Source organism: Toxorhynchites rutilus, chromosome 1, assembly GCF_029784135.1.
Source record: "Toxorhynchites rutilus septentrionalis strain SRP chromosome 1, ASM2978413v1, whole genome shotgun sequence".
Classification (NCBI taxonomy): domain Eukaryota; kingdom Metazoa; phylum Arthropoda; class Insecta; order Diptera; family Culicidae; genus Toxorhynchites; species Toxorhynchites rutilus.
Window position 1 is genome coordinate 114,690,719 of NC_073744.1, and position 25,496 is coordinate 114,716,214.

At 40.0% G+C, this 25,496-nt stretch overlaps 1 protein-coding gene across 4 annotated transcripts in view; it reads left to right on the forward strand.

Moving 5' to 3' along the window:
- The window catches only part of LOC129761976 (TOX high mobility group box family member 4-like), a 255,471-nt gene that overhangs the window by 159,736 nt on the left and 70,239 nt on the right, over positions 1–25,496 (forward strand). For all 4 annotated transcript variants that reach the window (XM_055759862.1, XM_055759863.1, XM_055759860.1 and 1 more), the window contains 3 exons: positions 1,893–2,155; positions 2,377–2,644; positions 2,758–2,897. In XM_055759862.1, coding sequence (XP_055615837.1) covers positions 1,893–2,155; positions 2,377–2,644; positions 2,758–2,897 — 671 coding nt within the window. The remainder of the gene's footprint in view (positions 1–1,892; positions 2,156–2,376; positions 2,645–2,757; positions 2,898–25,496) is intronic.

Here is a 25,496-nt window from a genome sequence, read left to right on the forward strand (position 1 = left end):
GCTCGTGGGTTTTCGGACATTCCTCGAACCAGCAATGGAATTCGCCAACGAGTCAAGACATTTTTCGAAACAGTCGTCATCGAGTATCGGAAAGAGTTTGAAAATATCAAAAAGGACGGGGGAAAATTAAGCCTAACCTTCGACGAATGGACTTCGATTAGAAATCGGCGTTACATGAACGTGAATGCTCATTCGGCCGATAAAACTTGGAACCTCGGTCTGCAACGTGTTGAAGGCTCAATGAACGCGGAACGGTGTGTTACCTTACTTTCTGAGAAAACATCCCAATATGGAATATCGACAACAAAGGACATAATGGGTGTCACGACTGATGGGGCGTCCGTCATGAAAAAAGTTGGAAGCCTCATACCAGCTGCGCATCAAGTTTGTCTCGCGCATGGCGTTCATCTAGCGGTCACAGACGTGTTGTATCAAAAATCCAATTCAACTTCGTATTCAGGTAATAATTGTAAAAAATAAATTAAATGATAAAACATAAATAAATTTTCCGTTCAATGCAGATTTTGCCGATTATAACGGGTCGGACACAGAAAATGACGACGATAATGATGATATCACCGATTTTTTCGCGATCAACAGTGAGGAAACCGATGAATGTATCATTAAGCCCGAATACTGTCTAACAATCCAAAAAGTACGAAAAACGGTGAAGCTCTTCAGAAAATCTCCGGTTAAAAACGACGAAGTTCTCCAGAAGCATGTCACCGCGGACCACGGGAAGGATATTTGTTTGCTCCTTGATTGCAAAACTAGATGGAACAGTCTTCTGGCAATGTTGCGCCGATTCTACTACCTCCGAACTTCAGTTCAAAAATCGATACTCGATCTGAAAACGAAGCACAATATAAGCTTCAGCGATCAAGAACTGACAGCGATAAAGGAATTGGTTGATGCCCTCGAACCAGTTCTGGTCGCCGTTGAACTGCTATGCCGGAAGAATTGCACTCTTTACGAAGCTGACGTCGGATTGCAATTTATGCTAGAACAGGTATCGGATCAACCATCAGAAATTTCGAAGCAGCTGCTTGAAGCCCTGATTGAAAGGATTACAGAAAGACGTTTCGTATATGCAGATTTGTTCGCATATATGAATAATCATTCTGCTCGTGGTGGTGACACAGCTAATGGTGACTTTGGCGTTCTCTATCAAACGTCACGGACTACAATGATCAAGCAGGCATTTGAGATTGTGCGTGACCTGATGAAATTTGACCAAGATGGTATTGATTCAGTAGCTGGTAAACAGCAGGAGGAAAAGCCACTGGACGATGCAGAACCTGCAGAAAATTTGAGCATCAAGGAAAAACTGGAACGACGATTGCAACAGTCAAAGGTTTTAACGTCCAGCTCCAACACAACGTCTACAAACGTATTGATGAAGACCCTCAGACAAGAGTTTTCCTACTACGACGCAGAGAACATCAGAGGCAAATACATGACGATTGTATTTGATGCTCTTCGTACTGTACGCCCAACATCAGTGGACTCTGAACGTGCCTTCTCCGCTTCTGGAAATTTCGTTAATAAGATTCGATCTAGATTAGGAGACGACACAATTAACATCCTTAGTGTCCTCAAGTATTATTTTAGCCAAAAAACTGAGTAGCAAAAACTTGCTAAATGTTTTGTTTGTTTGTTATCTAATTAGTAACAATAAAAGCCATGGAATGGATTCATTTCAAAGTATTTTGTTTACCGGTGATTTACCGGTTTTACCGGTAATGAAATTTTCATTACCGAGTAACCGGTTATTGAAATTTTGGCACGGTAATGCAATCCCTAGTACCGTACCGAAACTGCAATTGCATTCGACGAATAACACAGCGTATTGTGCCCAATAAAAATAAATTATTTTTCCTTCCCCGTTACAGACGTTTCACACGCCATCGTTTGGTGATGAAGAATTCGACATACCCACAATGAACTCACATCTTCATCCACAGCAACAGCAGCAGCAGCAACAACAACAACAACAACAGCAGCATCCACATCAAATGGAACAGCATCAGTACCAAATGCACAATAACGGCCAACCGCCTCCCCACATGGGAATGCTGAATGACCAGCAACAGCCACAACAACAGCAACAACAATACAATCAATGGCACCAGGAAACAGTTCTGAACCACCACAGGTATGCAGAAAAAGATTTATTACCAATTGGAATAGGCTATGAGGGTAATTCGGTGTCCTCGATTCGTCCCTAGCGGGATATGAAACAGCGTCGTCCTGATTTCAAACAATTCATTCAAAAGTAATACTAATAGAGTTAAACAAATCATGAGTTGTAGTAGTGATTTTCAAACCAATGACAATTTTATTTGTACTCTTTCTGTGACCACAACCGACCAACAGCTCGTATCAGATGCCATCCCCGAATCAGCCCACATATCACCAACTGAACAGCCCTAGTCCAAATAATCCGAACGCAACCCTACACGTGATGCAGCCACCCCAGCAATCGCCCCAGATGCCACCGCAGATGTCGCCGCAGCTTGTCTCCGGTGCACCCGTTGCTGGCCCCGGAGGGTTTATGGGCCGGTCCCCACCCCAGGCAGGTGCTCATCACACAAACAATAACGAACCGGGCACAACTAGCGAAGATAGTGACGATGCTATTCCCGTAAGTAGTATCTGTGAATATTGTTGTCTGTTTTCCCAATAATTTCCAAATCCGGTGTTGAGTCACTTTTGAAATGTCAATGTCTGTTTCTTCCTCTGTCATCCTTCTCCAAGGCAAACACACTGAAACGACCATCGCCCGAACCAGTGTACGACGGCGATTCAAACACTTCCAAAACGTCTGCTGCTTCGTTAGCGAAGAAACCCAAGGTAGCGAAGAAGAAAAAGAAAAGGGACCCCAATGAGCCCCAAAAGTAAGTACAAGAATTTGTGTTATGGTTTAAATATTCTACAATGCATAACCTAGACTTTGTGGTTCTGAATGAATCTTTGTTATTCTTATTTTTGAAAATTGGCACAATTACATTTTGCACCTGAATCATAAAATCCTATCAACGGAAGGTACATGACATTATTCTTGAAATTCACGAATTAATTCCAAAATAAACTTAAGGTTTGGAACGGTTTTTCGCAATTCTGACTGTCCACGAAACGCAATTTTATTCGGTTTATATGATAACATGATGTCTTACCAAAAATAGAGACGAATGAACTCTCTGAGTTTAAAGTCTCTTTAATTCAATACCGTTACCGTTACCAAAATACTGGGCTAGTCTGGGCTGGGCTAGAAGCACATCCCAAGTAACCTAACCAGTAAGCACTAGGCAATAGTCCTGAATCGAGACTATATCGGCATGCAAAAAATTGATTAATTGTATGTTATGCTTGGTATGCTAATAAAGGGCGGATATAATGCTAGAAAGGCGAAATACAGAGTTCTTAAAATGCTACAGTTACCGCTTTTGATGACCAGTAGAAACAAAATACACAGTTACTTTCGTGAGAGCTTCAACAGATTTTTTGACGTAGGATTACGTCTTTCATTTTCTATACTGGGGTGTATGTTCAAAGTTTCGAAAACGAGAACGTTACGCCGGAGCAATTTTGCTTTGAATTTTGCTCTTTTGTTTTCGCCATGACCTCCAGATTATCTGACCACTGGTGTATATGATCATATAGATGGATAGTAAGATAATTTTTGTATTGATGAAACCTAGTTTTCATCTTTTTTTGTGCGTTATTTACGATTTTCGTCATCCATGGTGACCTATTTCCAGACTATTCAGCTGATAATCGGGGTTTTACTGTATATTGGAACAAACTATTTTTCTAATGCGTGATCACGTCTTTTTCGTACCTCTAGAACGTACAAAATGAAAAACGAAAAAAAGCATCGCGAAAATCATCTAGCTTCAAGTGCTCATCGCTCAGTTGCTGGAGAATTCAAACTCGGAGTTTTTTCGTCTTTAGTTTGTCTTCCAAATTTTCAACGCCATATTTTTATCTTATCTATTCATAAGCCAACAAGAGATATATATTTATAGGCGGCGGTCTTTGGGCGAGAAGCACTTCCCGTTTGGTGGTCATCGGAGCAACATTGTTTTTTTTTTGACGTAGGATTACGTCTTTCGGGAACATATTACAAATTGAAAATCGAAAAACGAGCAGAAAATTGTCCAATTTCAAACGCTTATTGCTCAGTCATTTCATGATGTATTGATGAAATTTTGGCGTCAATCGATTTCGGTACTCCATAACAATTTTTTATATTGAAGAAAATGATATATGTCATGAAACTAACTATCGAACAATCTCAACCCCTATCCTAACGGAAATACCCACTTCTGATTGGTCGAAATTGAAGATACATGCGGCGGGTCCCTAACAGAGACATCAAAACCAAACTGCCTGGAGGAAATCGGCATTGCAAATACATGAAAGTAGGAGGAACTTTTGCTCCCATCGAAATATATTCCCTAACAGAGACATAAAAAACAAGCTGCCTGGAGGAAATCGGCATTGCAAATACATGAAAGTAAGGGAAACTTTTGTTTCTACCGAAATGTATTCCCTAACAGAGACATCTAAATCAAGCTGCCTTAAGAAAATCGGCATTGCAAATACATAAAAGTAGGGGGAGCTTTTGTTCCTAAAGAAATCTATTCCCTAATAGCGATATCAAAACCAAGGTGCCCGGGGGAAATCGGCATTGCAAATATATGCAAGTCGGGGGCATATTTATATTGCAAGGTAGGTGAGTGATACGAATAATTCTAGCAAATAAAATTTTAATTTGGAACTTCAATGTTGGTTGCTTCGTGAAATTTCATATCAATGAGCGATCGTGTATTGTGAAGAATTTAGCACAAGTGTAAGAGTAAAATTGTATATGGTAGCAGTTGTGTTAAAATGACTTGATATATGAAACGATTTATTTAAATTTTCATAAATAAAAACCAAGGTGTGTTCCCGCTCGAGATCGGATCATTTGGTTTAAGCTGTCTGTTTTGTTGTGTTCGTTTTCACCCAAGGAAAGTGTATACGGCGAGATAAATTGGAAAAGTGAAGAGATATTAGAAAAAGTGATTTTCCGTATGCTCTATATATAGTATTAGTTGTTGTTAGTCCAATTAAAATTCTCATTGGGTTGAATAAAAACTCAGAAAGTAAAAAATGTAAAAGAAAATTTCTTTTTCCATTTCAAATATGTTTTCTCTATATTAAAGTAACATGTTTTTACTGATGAGAAAAAATGATAATTGTGCTCGGTTTTGGTAATTATCTTATATTACATTGGTGAGTTTTTTTTCTTTATTTCATCCATACATTGGAGGAGGCATCTCGTCTTGGATCACAGAGGGCGTTTTTCATCATATCTCGTCCCACTTCGGTAGCTTTTATCTGATACGCACCATCCAACGACTGTTTACCATCCTTCTGTCATCATCATTCTGTAAACACAGGTAGAGTGAACAAACAATACCCAACTTGTTTGGTTGTTGGGTATTGTTTGTTCACGTACTTTTCAGAGCCACCAAACCATTATCAAAGAGTGTAACGATGTAATGCTTCAAATATATTCAACATCAACAGATAGCCTAACGGAATCCTACGTCAACAATGCGGTTGTGTCTCGGATTCCTATGACCTTTCTTTTTTGTGTTTTAAATTAAATTGAGCCCAACTCCAGGAAGCTCAAGTGAGATTTCTTCGAGATAGGGGTGAGTGGAGGGAAGAAAATTTAAACAATGACTCGTTGCCGACGAGCGTCGAGCGAGAATGAAGTGTTTTTCTTAAGACAGGTCAGGAAAGAGTTTGAAGTAGTTTTCTATTCTTCACAAACCCTCCCTGAGCTAGAGACGCATGAACTGAAAAAGTTTAAAGTCTCTTTAATACAAGAAGAAGAAGAAGAGTTTCGATCGAGCAGTCGTCGGGTGAGGAGGTGTTTTTATTCGCTCCCCGTTTGGTTAATTCTCCGTCGTCATACATGTCTAAACGTGTTTTGGCTCAATCTGATAATCGATGTACACAATTTGTTAGAGTTTTCTATTGGGTAAAAATCGCGGAACTCGCTGAAGCTGGTGAAAAAAGAGGAAAAGTGATGTCGTAAAAAGTTTTTGGTCTAGTGAAAAGTTTGTGTGGAAATTTCCTTCGTCATTACATGATTAAAATCATCGTCATTTTAATCATGTACGATTTGAATCGCGTTTGAATATTCTTGTTTTAAATTTATAGTACAAAAAACATAGCTCAAGTCAATAGGTTCCATAGTGATAACACAATCATAATTTGTGCTAATATTCTCCGGCCTTGAAGCTGCAGTTCAAAGCAGAGTGTTGGCTGTAAACATATTATCCATTAAGGGAGAGTGAGCGAGAGAATGAGTAAATAGAATAGTGGAGAAAGGGTGTCTGGTGCAACCAGTGTTGGTTTGGTAGCAGCAGCAGTTCGGAGAAAAAATTGGCATTTGCACGTCTGATAGAGTGGCGGCCTGCTTTGTTTACTATATGTTTTGCCATCTTCGTCGCTACTTATTTACAAGCAGCTCTTCGACACTGAGCCCGAAACATTTTCGAACTCTACTGTCAACTGATTTCGCTGTTGGGCCTAGTTATATTTTGTAATCAATCCACACAATCCAGCAGATTGAAATGCATTCATTTTCTAATTAATTTCTTAATTTTCAATTTATTTTTAAATAATCGATTGAACCAATTCAACACAATTCATACCCATTTATTTTATAAACTGCATGTTATATTTATTATTCATATTCATTTAATATAATACATGTTGTAATTATAAATAATATATAAATGAAAAACATGATAAAGTTAGATAAAAATAAAGAAATAAAAAAAACTCATGAATTCGTGAATTTGTTGATTCGTGGATTTGTGGATTCGTGGGTTCGTGGATTCAGGGATTCGTGAGTTCATGGATTCATGAATTCATGGATTTGTGGATTCATGGATTCATTGAATCATAGATTCATAAATTAATAAATTCAAAAAAATCATAATTTAATAAGTTCATAAATTCTTAAATCCATAGATTCTTAATATCATAAATTCTTCCATTCTTCAGTTCTCTAATTTTATATTTTTCTATTTTAAAAGATAATACAATTGACGAACATCGAAATACACAGTCAGTATAGCGAGTTAAAAGAATTTCCTCGGTTACCTTCTCAGGTTAAGAATATATCGTCGATTAGAGGAATACTAAAAGGGTTTCATAGCGACCTTCCCAGGTTGCCAAAAATAACTTTAGGCTCCGCGATTAAATAAAAATATATAGATCGAGAGTTTTTAAAGGAGTTTTTTATGACCTTCTCAGGTCAGGGAAAATATCCTTGGTCTTACGCACGATGAATAACAAAATGCATGACCGGTTCGATAAGAATGCATATTTTCTTCAAAACTCATTTCGCCGAATAGTTGAGAGTTCACGTTTTTAGAATCACATCACTTACCGCAGTGAATCCTGATTTTTCTTAACCGTTCCTTCTAATAACTATCCCTTCCATGATAAACGCTAGGGAACCACGCTATAGAGGCGACCCTTCTGGCCTTCGGGCGGCGAATATCATACTAACATTCCTTCCCTTCCCCTGGTGACTGTAAGGACGTGGCCGGCGTCGTTATTGACCATTTAAAGCTCGAATCACCGAAAATTGCACAACGAGAATGATTTGCTAGTCTCAAGCGTCATTCTGTGTGTTCTTTGTGCAATTTGGTTGGTTCAGGTCAATCACGGAGAGCAACTACGAATTGTACAGTCTACCCAAGCTCAAGCTCAAGCTCTTTAATACAAGAAGAAGAAGAAGAAGGCGAGGAGGATTCAGTGAATTTTGAACCGTGAGGAAACTCCAAATATATTCACCGGGGAACATGGTCGCAAACACGACGCTGGAAAAACACAATGGTTTGCGCAGACAAAAATGAATCTACCGGGGATCGGTGACCGGTGCGAAGTAAACAGCAGCCGCTACTACCGGTACAAAATACTACGATCAAATACATTATTTTTGCAATTTATTCGATCAAGTGTTTACTCACCAAAATCTCAAACAGGAAGTGGGTGTTGTGAAGAAGGAGCGAGTGCAACATTTATGTAGACTGATTGGAAGTGATAGATATTTTGACGATTGGAAATAATACATAAATCGTATAAAAAAGAATTTGAGAATTAGTGACAATCAATGTATTATGTATAGGGCAAACATGGGAAAGCGGAGAATAAATTTTGCACTACTTTTACGTGATTGCATTTATTGCTGAATATTTTGCCTTCATTACATACAAGTTGTTCGACGACGTTGTGCACAAAGCGAACGACAATCGTGTTTTGAGGCTCAAAACATTGTGCCTCCAACGTATCGCTCAACGCCTTCCCCCTCCCGAATATTTATTAATCCATTCATTCAGAATTGATTCAGATGCAACTTCAAATCAATGATCACTAAACCAACGGTAGTCCTGAAACTTTCAGTTTTTTTATTTGAATTTACGGTACTTACTGAATATACGTACAAGATCTGTTGAAAACGATATCGCGAATTTAAAATCTTTGACGGATACGTATGTTCGATTTCCGATTTTTTTTTACGTGGAACTACGTCTAAACGGAGTATATGGAGGTGAAATGGAGACCTAAACACAGAACATGCAAGAAAAAATGAAAGATTTCGAATGCTTATAACTCGAACATTTCTTAATATGTCGGAGAGCGGTCCGCATCAATCGACAGGACATATTTCTACACGTCTATCACAATTATTAAAATGTTATTTCTCATGAGAAATTGAATAACTATAAAATGTCAAGCGTTATCTAAACGCCCCAGCTACCAAGTTTTGATTGGTCCGATCTACGGTTTCCCCAACACAGACATCAAAATCAATGTATCTGTGGGAATTCGCTTTGAAAATTTACATGCAAGTAGGGGGTATTTTTGATCCCATCGAGCTGTGTTTCCCTAACACGGATTTCAAAATCAAGGTGCCTGGGGAAATACACTCTGCAAAAACATGCAAGTAGGGGTATTTTTGTTCATACCAATATGTGTTTCCTTAAGATGGATTTCAAAACAAAATACCCGGGGGAACTCACATTGTAAATATATGCAAGCTACAAGCACTTTTGTAATCGTCATTTCAGATACTAGAGGTGAGTGAACTTTCGCAGTTCGAGAACTACGTAAACATGAAAGATACAATAATTTCAGAGGGAAATGAAAAATACTGTTGTATGCTGTTGGTTTTGGTAGAAATTGTGACTTTTGGTACGAATTTCGCGGATATCCGTCTCGTGCCCAAATCATTGGTAAAATTCGGTGATTCGGTAATAACAGTGATTCAACGATTGGCCTATACTATTGGGTGCACACCCACTATCTATATCGACATAAAATAAAAACCGCCTTCGATCGAATTGACCATCGCATCCTACTGAGAAAACTATCCCGTCTTGGTGCTTCCAAAGGATTCATAAACTGGCTGAGATCATACCTTTCTGGAAGAACGCTCCGTGTTAAGCTCCAGTCATACACTTCATCTCTTGAAATAACCGATATAGCGCTTTATTTCTAAGTTGCGTTAGGCTCACCATGAAAAAAACGGTTTTTCTCTAACAAATGTTTTGCGATGCAGAACTTGTCAATATCTTGACTGCACTCAAAGTTATTGATATTTCTTTCTCAAAAATACACTCTTTTCATTTGTTTGTCTTTCTTTCCGGGGCAAACATTAAAAATGCAAGATATTTATTCTCTAGACAAAAACTGTCTTCGACAAAGTTATTATATATGATGGAGCGCTGATTATATTGAAAGATAGAAAAAACTTTGTTCTACAAAGTTGGTTATAATAACTGGAACTACAACATTGTCGAACTATGTTTATCTCTATCTATAAAGATAAGAAAGTTAGATTTTTTACTTCATCGAATTAGAGGCGAATGAACTGCAAAGTTTAAAGCCTCTTAAAAACAAAGAAGAAGAAGAAGAACTTCATCGAAAATTTTGGTCACCCTATTTTTGACAATACAAAAATGAGCGCTCAATCATATGTAACAACTTTGCCGAAGACGGTTTTATCTAGAGAATAACTGTCGAGCTCTAGATGCTAATTTCCACTTAAATCCACCTCCTGGGCCATTGTGCATTGGAAGGAAAGTGCAGCTGAAGCGCATCGAGTAAGCACTCGATGGATGTTTATGGTGACTCTGCAGCATCGGTTAGATTTTGTGAAATGGTTTGGACGATTTCAAAGTGCCGATTCAGTGTTAAAGCTAGAAAGCGTCCGGATCATCCGAAAAAAGTTCGAAGACGAAGAATTAGAGACATCATTCGATCAAAAGATTCGTGTCAAACGCAAACAGAGCCCGGTACGCTCTTCGTCGTTCACATCTACTCGGCCCTCTGAGAACATTTCTTTCCGCCGATAAACGTTGCTCCGGCCCGAGTTATATTCACGATATGCAACAGTCAACATTCGGAATTCGAAAATTTGATACATATTCGTAGGCTACTTGCCTTGCATCATATGGTCGATTTGTCTAGGCTGAACTCCAAGTTGATGTTCCTGTTCGTCTCTCCAACTGTTCGTTCAGCTCAATTGATCATATAAATCGACGTGAATCTTGAGATCTTCTGGTTCAAGCCAAATCGGTAAAGGGCTTGTATCGCTATTTCGACTCGAGCTGATGGTCCTTGGTATTCGATTGATGGAAACCACAGATTTGTAGTAAAGAAAAGTATTGTAATGGACGGATTCTAGTCCGCCCAGTTTCACGCTGAAGAAATCATCAGTCCATTGAAATCATCGCCTCGGGTAAGAGACAAAGATAACGTGGCGGACCATCTAGGGCAAGGCGCAAATTGAGAAGCGTATAGCGCTCGTAAACGAACACGAGACCACCGACACGACTCATACGTGCCACAAACGTAGCGTGGTGGAGCGCATATTCAGTCGCAGTTTGGTGTAAATAACGTGCCACTCGCATACAATGTCTGATTCACACAGTTTTGCGCGATATATTTATTTACTAACACAATCACCCGACCGGTACGACCAGCACGAGAACCTGTGGTTCAGCCACAGCGTCACGCGAGTCGTGTCTCACGAGCGCTCCACAATCTCGCGTCATCTGGCCAATTTGCGCCGTTCTATCTGTTTTCATTAGCCACAAAAACAGGCGCTATATCGCGGCAAGTTACTCGCGCTATACGCGTCTCAACTTGCGCCTGGCCTAACGAAGGGGAAGGTTGGAAGTTATGGTTGAAACATGCTAATCAGAACATTGGCATGTGTCTATCGTTTTATTAGCAAAAATCATGCGAAAAGTCCGGGTCAACCGCTTGATGCGGTTCCAGCCAGCGTTGAAAATTGGGACGGTTGTGCTGAGCAGTTATTTAAATCATTGACAAGAGAATGCGTTGGGTTGTAGAAGGAAATAGAAAATCGCGCAACTCCAGGAATGGCTACATCACCAGAGCGAAGGGTCACACTGAATCTACGATGTAGATTCCTTTGGACCAATGATTGTTCCCGTGGGCGTTGATCGAAGAAATTGGGGGTTGCGTTGTTCACCGCCTGACCGAGGGAACAATTCATCTTGAGGTCGCACACGGTCTTTCTAGTCAATAAGAGGTATTTCTCTCGAAGGGAAGGAAACATATTTTTTCGCTGCGAGTGAGGAAGTAATGTAGATCTAAAAATACTGTCACGAAGTTTATGTCTTCTGCGATGGCAAAATAGAAGGGAAGATAGGGCTAGAAACACGCTGCGCATGTTTTCTAAAGACTGCTGGCAGGAGAATCACCAAGGGGTAGGGATTACGATGCAATTTCTCTCTCCTCTTCAGGGACCGAACAATCACAGCAAGTGAAAGTTGAACTAGGTGCAAGTGAATCATAACCCTTCTACTTTTCAGAACATGGATGTTTGGAGCTTTTCAAGCAAGATTAAAAGTTAAAAGGGTGATATCCAAGATACGACCGCATTGTCTACGTAGGACTGCGAAATTATTTCCAGAGAAAATAAACATTATAGAAAATGAACGTTTTAGCACAAATATTTGGAAGCATTGCAAAGCGTCGATGAATGCATGCTTGTATTGAGCGGCCCGAAGATTCGCAAAATAATAAAATTAAATAAAAGCATTAACATGTATTGTTGTTTGCTGAATCTGGGATGCAAATGCGTAAGAAACTAATATGACACCTTCAATTTCACCCTATCGCAACGCATCTACCGTAGACGTCGTTCTGGCAATGATTTTGTACTTTGGGCAAATTATGTTACATTTGTTCCGTTTTATGATGACGGGTAGTACGTGTGTGTGATATAACGTGATGCAAAGACATCAAAATCGACGCGGTGGTTCCACCGAACAAGATTGCACTGCTGTTTTGCAATATCTTTCGCTCCTTGTATTCTTGTATCGAGCTATATCAACAGTAAGGATGTATGTTGTTTGCTCGCTAGCTCAATTGAGATTGTGATTTATACAACAAAAAAGCTGGATAAATTTCTCATCTAGAGGTAAACATCATAACAAACATCATATGGCAAATTTTGTGTAATATTTTTTTCAAATCCCTTAATGGTTTCGTTGCATGCCTCATTTCCAATTTCGTAGAGAAATCATTGACGTAGTCCTATGTTCAAAAGAAATTTGGCTTAGATGAAGATGGCTTCTTCATCTTTTTTTCCGAAGTCGATGCTTATTTTGAGAACAAGGACAAAAAGAAAGACATCCTAACAAACTTATCAAAAGTTATTAAATAATGTATCATAAGATATATGATGCAAAATTTCCCACTGGCGGCTTCGAATTCAAAAGAGTTGCTGATTCAACTGGAAACATCAAACCGTTTCCTGTCGCTGCCAGCTGATTACGATACACGGCACACCCTACAGTTTTCACAAACAGTTTTCTTTTCCGTGCTTTACACTCATCGTAACGAGTGGTACACACAGTTTCCCTATATGTAGGTATATCTATGTGAGCATACACCGAAACAAATTCCATAGCGCGCTCTTGCGCAAAGATATATAATAATAAAATTTGATTTACTACCGTTGCTGGGGCAATAAATATACTTAATGACATGAATGGTCAAATTAAAATATCTTTTTCACAAAACAAGAACTTGAAGAGTGCGAACGAACGAAAGGAAAAGAACTGCGCGAGATCGGAACGGACTATTTCTTGTTTCACAAAGGGCAGATAAATAATACTGTTTGCAACAATCGACTTACGCAGCCCTATTTATATCTCTGCTGCGGTAATAATGATAAATTGTCGATCTCACTAAAATTGGAAGAACAAAAGTTCAGGCCACGTATTACATACAAATTGTCGCTTAGGGTCAAATGCAAGTAACGGAATCTATAAATTCCAAGATAACGCTTTCTCGATCATTATCCTTTTGTGTTAGCAAAATGTATTTAATAGAAAAACTGTGCCGTTGAACATAAAAATTGGAAAATCGAAGATACTGTGTATTTGAAGTGAAACTTCTCCCAGCTGCTGGAGCAGAATGTTGGAACCTTGGTAACTAGCAAGAGAACACAAACACGCACGGGAGAGAGAGGCGCGTTTCTGTTCGGTCATTTGTTTTCCTTTCTGGTGAAATACGGAGCTCCATTTTTCACTTCCAACTCATTGACTTTTATTATTAGTGAAAAAGTCAGAATATTGATGTTGAAGAATGGAAGGAGATTGGCACGGACGTTTGAATGGTTTAACGTTTTAACAAATGAACTACGAGCAAATGCAGCACACACTTGGCAGACTGTTTTCAGTTTTGTGCTCGTTTAACCTGCTTACACCGGGGTGGTTTTGATTTTAATTGATTGTAATTCGCAAATAATGGTACGAAACAGGCAAAACCTGAACGAGTTTGAACAGAAAACAGTATGACTTCCTCAGTTTGAATTTCCGTTTTTGATAAAGATGTATTGAGATTTATTGAGGATATGAAATATTTGAATTTTTTGCAAAGATATTAAATTTGAAAAAATCGATTCACAATTCATTTAAATGCCAATTTGAATCCAAATAAAAAAAGTGCTTGTGGGAATACGATTGCAAATCGTCGTTTTAAACTTTCTAAACATCAAAATCAAGAAAAAAGATTATTATTATTGGTATGAATGATTTGCGAAGATCAAAAATTGATATATTAAGACATTACAACTCTAGATGAAAACTCCAAGGTTTTGTTCTGTTTTTTTTTCATTATTCAGATATGTATTTGGCCACTAAGTCAATATCTAATACGATCAAAATGTATGTATGTATGTTGTGCTAGTATTGCTCTCAGAATTACTATGTGCTGTTTCCGCTGTCCAGTGCGAGACTGAATAACGCAGCTCACCGCTAAAAATCCTTTTTTCACAACCGGCTTGAAATGTGCTACACTTTTAACCCGAAAAAAAATCACGAATTCACGAAAACAATTGACCGAAGGGAAAAAGTCACTAATATGTCATTCACGATTTATCAGTCATTCTGCTAGCGAACAAAGGTTTCCTAAATGGTATTTTTCAAGGCCGAGTGTTTAGTGTAGTTTTCCAAATAGGTCTTTTCTAATGCTAAATGCGAATGAACTGAGGGTGTCTGAGAGTCTGAGAAACCCTCTATAATTCATTACGCCACTAAATCCGAACGCGCTACTAAATTCAGAAGGTTTCTTCCAACAAAAAATTACGAAAATGATTCCACTTTCGATTATTTCATATATTATTTTAGAATGCATCGAGATTTTTAAAATAACTCTTTAATCGAAAGTTTTGGTGGCCCTGAAAAGAACCGATGGTTTTGTAAAAGCAGTTTAAGATGGGTGATTCATGATTCATTCTTGTTCTCGCGAGAACAACACACGAGATTTGTGTCCTTACTACCAATGTACGTAGCGCATTCAGCATGTATCGCGAATATTTTTCTTGAGCAAGACACAGTGCAGTCCGAGGCAATTACATATTTGTTCACCCATCCCCGTTATCTTTTTGAAAACTCATATAATCAACAATTCGTACGTGTGATTCAGCATACACAACCAATCCTCACATAACGGTATGAAAACCAACACAGTAAGTCCTATTTGATGTTTCTCCTCTGCTTTGCTTCAATCCGTCAGTGCAATCTCTGCATTATGCTTACTCTGCGCATATTCTGAAGATGCATTCTGAGGCGAAAAATTGTGTACCTTCAATTTGATATATCGATCATCTGAATCGGCTAGTAGTTCAAAAGTTAAGAATTTTTGAAAAAAATCATTAGCGGAAAAAAAAGAGGAAAAAGTTGACAACCCTAAAAGGGAAATGGTCACCCTAATGAAAAAATAAAAAAATACGGGTCAAATGTTTTGTGATTAGGAAAAAAAAGTACCAATTTTCACAAAAATCTGAGAGCCACTATATCGGTTTGGCATGGAATGGCTGTATTACTATATACGCAATATAGTTCAAAATAAAGTAGCACCAAATGGGCCAATCAGGAAAGGCCGCTGGTTGAGTGTGGTTGGTCTAGGTGCTAAGACTCACGAAATATATTAAGGGGGTATTATTTATACAAATTTTGATGTTATCAAAAATAGAAAAAATTGTCTCAGTTGACTTTTTCAGGCTTTCCATAGACTTTTTCTGTCGTCGAGTATTGAAGTAATTCTCCTTCCTAAAATTCGCTTCGTCGAATGGTTACTAAAAACTCAAATTTTAACGTCTGCAACACTAGTAAATGAAGTCCAATTGAGCTAATATTTTGCATTGGCTAGTTTTTCCAAAGAATCAATATTTCGCAGCAAGTTCCGAATGAAAAGTCGAGATAACCGTTTTTTATGCACCCAAAACCATACGTTTTGCCTCGTATTCCGAAAAAATACTCCCAGAATTCCCAGAGTGTCGATTTTTAGCAAAAAACAATCGAGATGACAGTAGATCTTGACGTTGCATACAATTTTAAGACATTTGGCATCAATTTTTTTTTTAAAAACCCCGATTTCCTGGGACGATTGGACGATTTTTCGATATTCAAAAAACTTAAACTTTTACCTCTTAAGGGGGTATTCTAGTGTAGAGACACGAATTTCGGACGTTTTTTCGCGTTCCGTAAAAATAAAACAAAGAATATTTCTATTACCCATTATACCATCATTTGTTCTTCTATCTTCTAACAATGAAACAAAAATTGAACGGTGAAAAAATATTAATAACAAGAATAGTTAAGAGCTGATGAAGTTAGAAGGTTAAAAAAAAAGTTGTGCCATGACGTACACGATTCTAGCCCTTCTGGTTATCTGAAACAAAACATCGAGCATATTCCGAATCACTAAAGATGCTGCTATCGCATGTACCTCAGAGAAGTCAAAAACATCTTTGTTGACAAAATGGTGGCCGTTTGAAATACAAAATGCGGTTTAAAACGCTTTTTCTTACGATTCTCGATTTTTAAAAAATATTAAAATTCGAAAAATATAATTTTTTAGAGGTTCATTTGATAGAGAGATGCAGATTGTATCCATATAAATTCGACATAAATCGGTTCAGTAGAACTTGAGATATCGTGTACGCCAGTTTGAAAACAACAGTTTCGAGAAAAACGCCTTTGAAGTTCATTGCTATGGCCGTACCAGGTTAGATACCGCTTCACTAAAATGGCTCGGTAAATAATAGGATTTTCGATAAGTTCTTTCTAGAGTATATTCCTGAATGTCTAAACTACAGAAATATGAAAGATTTTTTTTAATTTTTTTTCAAATTTACATTGGAATACTGCCTTAAGTCCGATTGAACTGATATTTGACATAGGGTATTTTTTCGAGCTGGTGAACATTTTTTATCGGGTAACTTTTTGAAATTCGAGACGACCATTTTCATTGGCACTCTAATGCAGCCCCTTCTAGCAACAGAAAATACCGAAGTTTTCACCTCAAGTTTTCCACCGAAGAACACAACTTTCACCATTGGGAAATAAATCCGGCTTTAAATGCGCTGCACATCACTTTTAATTCGGAAGCAATGCTCGAGTTCACGAAAATTGAACGATCCATCGAAAAAAGTCATCAATGAGTCATTTATGATTCATCAGTAATCCAGCTAGCGACCGGATGGTTGTAAGGCTTTCAAAATGGCCGAGAGTTTAGTTTAGTTTTCCTAATTGGTCTTTTTCAAGGCTAGAGGCGAATGGACTGAGAATATTAAAATCCTCTATGGTTCAAATTATCATCATCATTGTCCAAACACATTTCTAAATTCATACAAATTCTCTCCAGGCAATCAAATCATAAAAATCAATTATTCAATTCAAATTTTTTATTGCTCAAGATCAGTGCTGAAAATAATCAGTTCATTCATTTGAATTCAAACGGACAATTAACACTTCTCTTCACACGAATATCGCTGGCTCTTGAGCTACTTTGACGAATGGACATATTTCATTCATACGGATCTCTTCTCGCATCTCGCTCTCGCTTCTCGCCTTTCATTCGATTGGATAACGGCACCTTCATTCAAGCCACTCGTCATGCCGTTATTTCAGATTTACGCTTGTTCCTAGCAATTTAGGTAGTGACTGAGACTCAATTGAAACTCGACGATGCTTTGGTTTGTTTCCAGATAGAAACAGAGAAACAGATGGATTGAGAGAGTGAATTTTTTATTTTTCCATTCTGTGAGAGTGTGACGCTAACACATGAGTAAGGGGGAATTGGAAAATACTCTCTCATCGCCTGCTCTGTGTATGCTTCTTGTCTATATGACAGTGAATGAACCGAAATCATACAGCAATGTGGAAAACCGAGGTGGTGAAAATGAATGATTAGTTTTCGAATAGCTTCCGTTTGACAATGAACCCTTTGCAATGCTTTCTTTGATGACGAATGGTATTCTTTGTCATTTTCGTCGATTTCTTTCGATTGATATTGAATTTTCACCGAACTGCTTAGGATATTATTCCAGAATGCATTGAAATTTTCCTAATAACTCTTTAGAGGAAAGTTTTGCTGGGCCTGAAAAGGATCGATGGGTTTGCGTGGTTTTGTAGAAGCAGCTGAAGATTATTGACAATATTCTCGTGATTTTTGTCCCTATTGTCAGTATACATCCTGTTCGACTACTTGAGCACCCCTATTATAATCAACACATCTGAGAACAACCTGCGCATCTCTATACAAATAAACTCTACACTCGCTTTGTATTTTTCTCTACACGAACACGAATAAAACCAGATACAAGTTAACAATAGTATGATTCGGTCGCGTTATTTTTTACTCGTCCGAAAAATTCTATTTCCGAAAAATTAAAATACAGTCCACTTTAAATCGGAAGGAACATGTGGTCCTTCGAACCGGATAAGGAAAAACCGGTGATGTGAAAATTAGTGGCTTTTAGAGCAAATAATTATTGAGCATTCGTCTGCTGTTGTAGGCGAGTGTAGTGACGCGTTAGCTGCATTTTGCACACGGCGGTCGCTTCGAAGAAAAAACTGAATATCCGTTGCTGGATATGACGCTAAGCCGTCTCTGTGAAAACGAAAAAGATTCTCGAAAATTCCGACGATACGATATCGTAGCCATCGATAAAGCGCCGTTGCATTTTATTTCCTGGAAGGAAAGTGAACATTCTAGAATTTTCTATAAGAGTCACTCGGTGCGGCGTTTTGTTTTTCTGAAAATGGCTGGTTGCTTTAGTGGTGTGAGTGAGGAATAAGTTTACAACACCGCCGTCTAAAAAAAAAAAGATAATACACCGGGTGAATCGAACAGAAAAATAGAAGTGAATAAAATGGAAGAGCAAATGAAAGTGTTGGTTCATCAGAGAGGGGCAGTGAAAGGGAAGTTAACCCGAGTGAAAAGTGCATTGCGGCATAGTTTTGAAGAACCGAATCCAAATATTATGAACATCCATTTCTTACAACTTCATCAAAAGACGGTGGAGCATTGTTACCGCGAGTACAATGACTTTCAAAATAAAATTTACGAGCTACCCCTCTCTGATGAACGTCGTGCGGAGCAAATCGAAAAATACGTAGAATTTGAGTCGCTCTACAACGACATGGTGATACAACTGAGCATGTTGATGGGGCAAGCGACAAAAACTGCGGTTACAACGGAAGCTCCCTTACTAGCGTCCACTTCCGCGGACGTATACCAGAAACCTATCCAGCAATTTGTTGTTCCGGCCCAACCATATCTCCCACCGTTACAAGTGCCTTTGCCGACCTTCGACGGGTCGTATGAAAAGTGGTATTCATTCAAGTCTATGTTCACCACTGTCATGGACCGGTACCAGCAGGAAGACCCAGCATTGAAATTGTATCATCTGAGAAATTGCCTTGTTGGACAAGCGGCTGGTATCATCGACCAGGATCTAGTCAACAACAATGATTACGAAGCTGCGTGGATGGTATTGAAGCAGAGATTCGAGGACAAACGAATCATCATAGACAAGCATGTCGAGAAGCTATTCAATCTACCAAGGGTTGGACAAGAAAATGCTACTAACATGAGGAAAATGATCGATACGTGCACCAAGAATGTTGAGGCTTTGAGAAATCTTGATCTACCGATTGCTGGGCTCGGGGAACAAATGCTGGTTAATCTCATCACGGAGAAAATGGACAAAAAACTACGTGTCGCCTGGGAGGCTCGACAAAAGAAAGATGTTTTGCCGACCTACGTTGCTACGCTGGAGTTTTTACAAGAACAGTGTCGAATATACGAGAAAATCGACACGAAACCAATGACGGAGAGTGTTAAACCAAAGGCGGTGGCCAAGAGCCACACGCTAGTTTCAACGAGTGAACTGAAAAATGAACATAAGTGTCAAGTGTGCAAGGCGCATCATGAACTCTGGAAATGCGAAACATTTAGAAACAAAAGTGTCAGTGAGAAATATGATATACTGAAAAAGTGCGGATCCTGCTTCAATTGTCTAATGAAAGGCCATCGTACCAGTGCGTGTTCTTCGTCGCATTCCTGTCGTGAGTGTGGTAAAAGGCATCACACTTCGCTACACATTGATGATACTTCTAGAAAAATGTCCACCGCTACGAAGCCGGGAGAAGATACAGCGACAGTGACTGTACAGCCCGATGGAAAACCGAACGTCAGCAATCAAGTGGGAACAACGACGCTGTGTGCAAGTGTCAGCGATGTCAAGAAGCAGACTCTACTTTCGACTGCCGTGGTATGGGCCTATGGCTTGTGCAATATTCCGTATCCTTGCCGAGTTCTTTTGGACTCGGCATCACAGATGAACTTCGTCACGGAGAGATTCGCGAATTTTCTCTCGTTGAAACTGGAACCTGCTGACTACACAGTTAGTGGCTTGAACGGCAATAATACACGAATTCGCCGTATGCTGCGCACTACCATCAGATCCTGTCATGGAAACTACACTGTTGACATGGACTTGTTGGTGACGCCGAGGATCACTGGTGACTTGCCGGTGAAATCGTTTGATGTTTCGGACTGGCCTATCTCAACTAAGCAAGAATTGGCTGATCCGACATTCTATAAAAGAGGACGTGTCGATATGCTTATCGGCGCCGAATACTTCTGGAATCTGCTGGAGAATGACCGAATCGAACTCGGCCCGAATCTCCCAGCGCTGATGAACACCAAGTTTGGGTGGATTGCAGGAGGAGTGATCGCGATCGATGCACCTGTCGTTGCACGCACTCTCTGCCAGACCGCTGACGACGATGAATCACTCACCGAACTGCTGAAGAGCTTCTACAAGGTGGAAGCCTGTGACGAAACGCGTTTGTCCTCTGTGGCGGACGACGAAAGATGCCTTGATCATTTCAAGCGCACTCATCGACGAAATGAAGAAGGAAGATACGTTTTACAACTTCCTTTCAACGAACGCAAACACGAATTGGGCGATTCACGACAGATGGCCCTGAAGCGTTTTCTGAACCTGGAGCGAAAGCTAGAAAAGCAGCCGGAACTTAAGGAGCAATACTCTCAATTTATTCGAGATTATGAGCAGCTCGGGCATATGAGAAATATACAGGAAGATTCCAACGAAGTATCAGATTCGGTGTATTATTTGCCACACCACTGCGTGCTGAGGCCCACCAGTACGACAACTAAACTAAGGGTCGTATATGATGGATCCGCTAGAACATCCACGGGCGTTTCGATAAATGATGTTTTGATGACGGGACCAACGATCCAGAAAGATCTAGTCTCCATTTTGCTACGATTCCGAGGATTTCAGTACGTCTTCACGCTGGATATTCCCAAGATGTTTCGACAAGTGAGTCTCCAGCCGTACCTACGGATCTTTTGGCGTGATAATAGAAACGATTCACTGGCTGTCTACGAGTTATTAACGATAACGTATGGCCTTGCGTCATCACCATTCCAAGCTACCATGGCACTGAAGCAAACAGCCATTGATCACGGGAACGAATTTCCAGAAGCTGCCAAGGTCATCGAGAAAGGAACGTACATGGACGACATCCTGACGGGAGCTGATTCTTTAGCAGAAACGTGCCAATTGCAACGAGATGTGACCAGCTTGTTAGCGAAAGGATGCTTTGGCGCTCACAAGTGGTGCGCAAACCACTCCGAGATTCTGCAAGACGTTCCTGAGTCGTTACGAGGGAACTCGTTCGAGGTTACGGATGACAACACGAAGAATACTGTGAAGACTTTGGGCGTGATGTGGAATCCAATTGAGGATTGGTTTTCTGTGTCTGTTTTGGACAACGACGACGTCTCGGATGACATGACCCGAAGAAGGCTGTTAAGCCAACTGGCTAGGATTTTCGACCCGCTGGGCCTTTTCGGTCCGGTGATTACGATTGCAAAGCTGATACTGCGGGAAGTTAGTATGTTACAGATTGAATGGGACGACCCAGTCCCCTACGATATTTGCTCCAAGTGGAGGAGTTTTCGTAATGAAATGACGATGCTGAATGCGGTACATCTGCCAAGATGGATTTCCTCGAACGGGTTTTCAACCCTAGAACTCCACGGATTCTCGGATGCCTCTGACCTAGCATATGGGGCATGCTTATACTCACGTAGCGTTTCATCCGATGGTACCGTCCGAATGACGCTGATTTGTAGCAAATCACGAATATTGCCGAAGAAGAAAGCTAAGGATAAAGCTATTACCACACCCCGTGCTGAGCTGTTGGCGGCTGCGTTGTTGTCCAGACTTGTAGAGAAGTTTCTAGATGCTACGGAATTGGAATTCGTGACAATTAATCTATGGAGTGATTCTAAAATTGTGTTGGCATGGATCAAAAAAGGGCCTCAAGAACTGCATACTTATGTTTCGAATCGGGTAAGTGAAATTCAAAAATTAACCTCGAATTGCAGTTGGCGCTACATTCCTTCACACGAAAATCCCGCCGACTTGATATCTCGAGGAGAACAACCGAAAAAACTTATCAATGCGAATATTTGGTGGAACGGTCCACCTACGTTCAACCATGCTGTCGTCGAGACGATAGAGGAAGACGAATTCCCAAATGAAGAACTACCAGAAATTCGGACCGGTGTTGTACTGGCTTTATGTACACCAATTGAACGAATGCCGATTTTCGACAAGGTGAGCAGTTTTACGAAGGTGGTACGTTACATGATCTACTTGATGCGCTTCGTAATGTACATCAAGTCCAGGAAGAAGGAAGTGGTGAAGGGGCCACTTACTGCAGAAGAGAAAACGAAGTCGATACTTTTAGTAGTACGACTGGTTCAACGCGAATCGTTTCGACCAGAAATTGAGGCATTGATGAGCGGTGCTGAAACGAAACATAGACTCAACGGATTGAAGGCGTTCTTCGATCCTGAGGACAGCATTTTACGAGTTGGAGGACGTATCAAACGAGCCTTTATTCCGTATGACAGCCGTCATCAAATGCTGCTCCCTGCGAAACATCCGATCACCGAAGCACTTGTGCGGCATTTGCATTTGGATAACTTGCACATCGGGCAGAAGGGTTTGCTTGCTATAGTTAGGCAACGATACTGGCCGCTAAATGTGAAGACTACGATTCGTAAGGTGATTCGTAATTGTATTACGTGTTTCAAAGCGAATCCCTTCAAGACGACACAGATGATGGGTGATTTGCCAGCCTATCGTATCCGACCTGCTCCTGCTTTTTCGAATACCGGAGTCGATTATGCCGGACCATTCTGGGTTAAGTCGTCATCTACTGCGCGTAAACCGATTATCACGAAGGCTTATGTGAGCTTGTTCGTGTGTATGCAGACACGTGCGATACACCTTGAATTAGTTTCTGATCTTACGACAGATGCGTTTCTTGCAGCCCTGAGACGATTCACGAGTCGACGTGGATACCCAAAAACGATGCGCTCCGACAATGCGACCAATTTTGTCGGGGCCAAAACCGAACTACACGAACTGTGGCTGATGTTCCGTAATCAATATGCCACCGGAAAAATAATAAACTACTGCACCGATAAAGGAATCAATTGGTCATTTATACCACCACGAAGCCCTCACTTTGGAGGCATTTGGGAGGCCGGTGTAAAACAAGTAAAGTACCACCTGACACGGATTGTAGGAAACCGGAAGTTAACATACGAGGAACTATACACGACGCTGACGCAAATAGAAGCTGTGCTCAATTCGAGGCCCTTGGCATCCTGTTCGGATGACCCGAACGATTACACCGCCATAACACCAGCGCACTTTTTGATTGGGCATGAATTACAAGCTGTAGCCGAACCGTCCTACTTGAATTTGAAGCAGAATATGTTGTCTAGATGGCAGTTAGTGCAAACCATGGTACAACATTTTTGGACACGGTGGACAGCGGAATATTTGCCGGAGCTTCAGAGTCGAGTTAAATGGCTGAAAAAGAAGAAGATATCCGAGGGGGCCCTAGTATTGCTTGTAGATGAAAACACACCTCCTCTGCAGTGGGTATTAGGTCGAATCATAACAACTCATTCTGGAGATGACGACGTGACGCGCGTCGTTACAGTACGCTCTGCTAATGGAGCAGAGTTCAAGCGGGCAGTAACGGAGGTGTGCTTGCTGCCGCTGGATCAGGAGAATTGAAATCTACATTTCAACGCCGGGAGGATGTTCGACTACTTGAGCACCCCTATTATAATCAACACATCTGAGAACAACCTGCGCATCTCTATACAAATAAACTCTACACTCGCTTTGTATTTTTCTCTACACGAACACGAATAAAACCAGATACAAGTTAACAATAGTATGATTCGGTCGCGTTATTTTTTACTCGTCCGAAAAATTCTATTTCCGAAAAATTAAAATACAGTCCACTTTAAATCGGAAGGAACACATCCCTTGTTATAGACACTCATTACAGCCACAGACGATTCTATTTTTGTTCCATCCAGGCATTACATCCAGGCACTAGTACAGCATTCTCGCTTGTGTCGTGATTAAATTGAACTGACTATCTCTGTGTACACGTGACTAATACTCACAACCATACGCTCGACACACTTTCTGGCGGTGTACATGAAATTTTGGAAATCACTTTTTTAATGCCAAATAACTTAAGAATAAATAAACCGTCACAAACTGGTGTCATCTCGAAAACAAAATGTAAAAAAATTTATCATCGAATTTGAATAACCGACCATGTACATTTTGTTAATTGGCCCAAAAAATCACCTGTAAAAAATTTCAGCCCAATCGGGCATGATTTAGGGGTTACCTCAAAGCACTCAAAGTTTTGGTTTTTCGGTCACTCATGTAAGTCCCCAAAGGTCGATTTTCGGCCACTCAGGCCAAATCCCAAAAGGTTGATTTTCGGCCACTCAGGCTAAATCCCAAAAGGTTGATTTTCGGCCACTCAGGCTAAGTTCCAAAAGGTTGATTTTCGGCCACACACGTTAAGTCCCAAAAGGTTGATCTTCGGCCACTCAGTCCCCAAAGATCGATTTACGGCCACTCAGGCTAAATTCCAAAAGATCGATTTTCGGCCACCCAGGCTCAGTCTCAAAAAGTCGATTTTCGGCCACTCAGGTTAGGTCCCAAAAGGTAGATTTTCGGCCACACAGGTAAGTCCCAAAAGGTCGATATTCGGCTACTCAGGCAAAGTCCCAAAAGGTCAATTTTCGACTCAAAGAACTCAATGTTTTGGTTTTTCGGCCACTCAGGCTAAGTCCTAAAATGTCGATTTTCGACCACTTAAGCTAAGTTCCAAAAGGTTGATTTACGGCCAAATTTTTTTTCGAGATAACACCTGATTTCTATGTTTTATGCATTTTTAAGTCCTTTGGCATGGAAAACATTTTCTCGATTTTCCTAATTACCCCTTGGGAGATCTGAGGTCCACGTCAAAAAATACAGTCGGTTCAGGACCACCGTTTTAGAAGCTATTATTAGTTGTGATATCATCTTCTTCATGTTATTGATTTTGATATTCCAGAACATCTCGCAGAAAATCAACTCTGCCCACTTATGTAGATATCAAAAATCTACAAAACAAAAACAACTCTATATCAACTGTGTCAATACGCTCATTCACTAA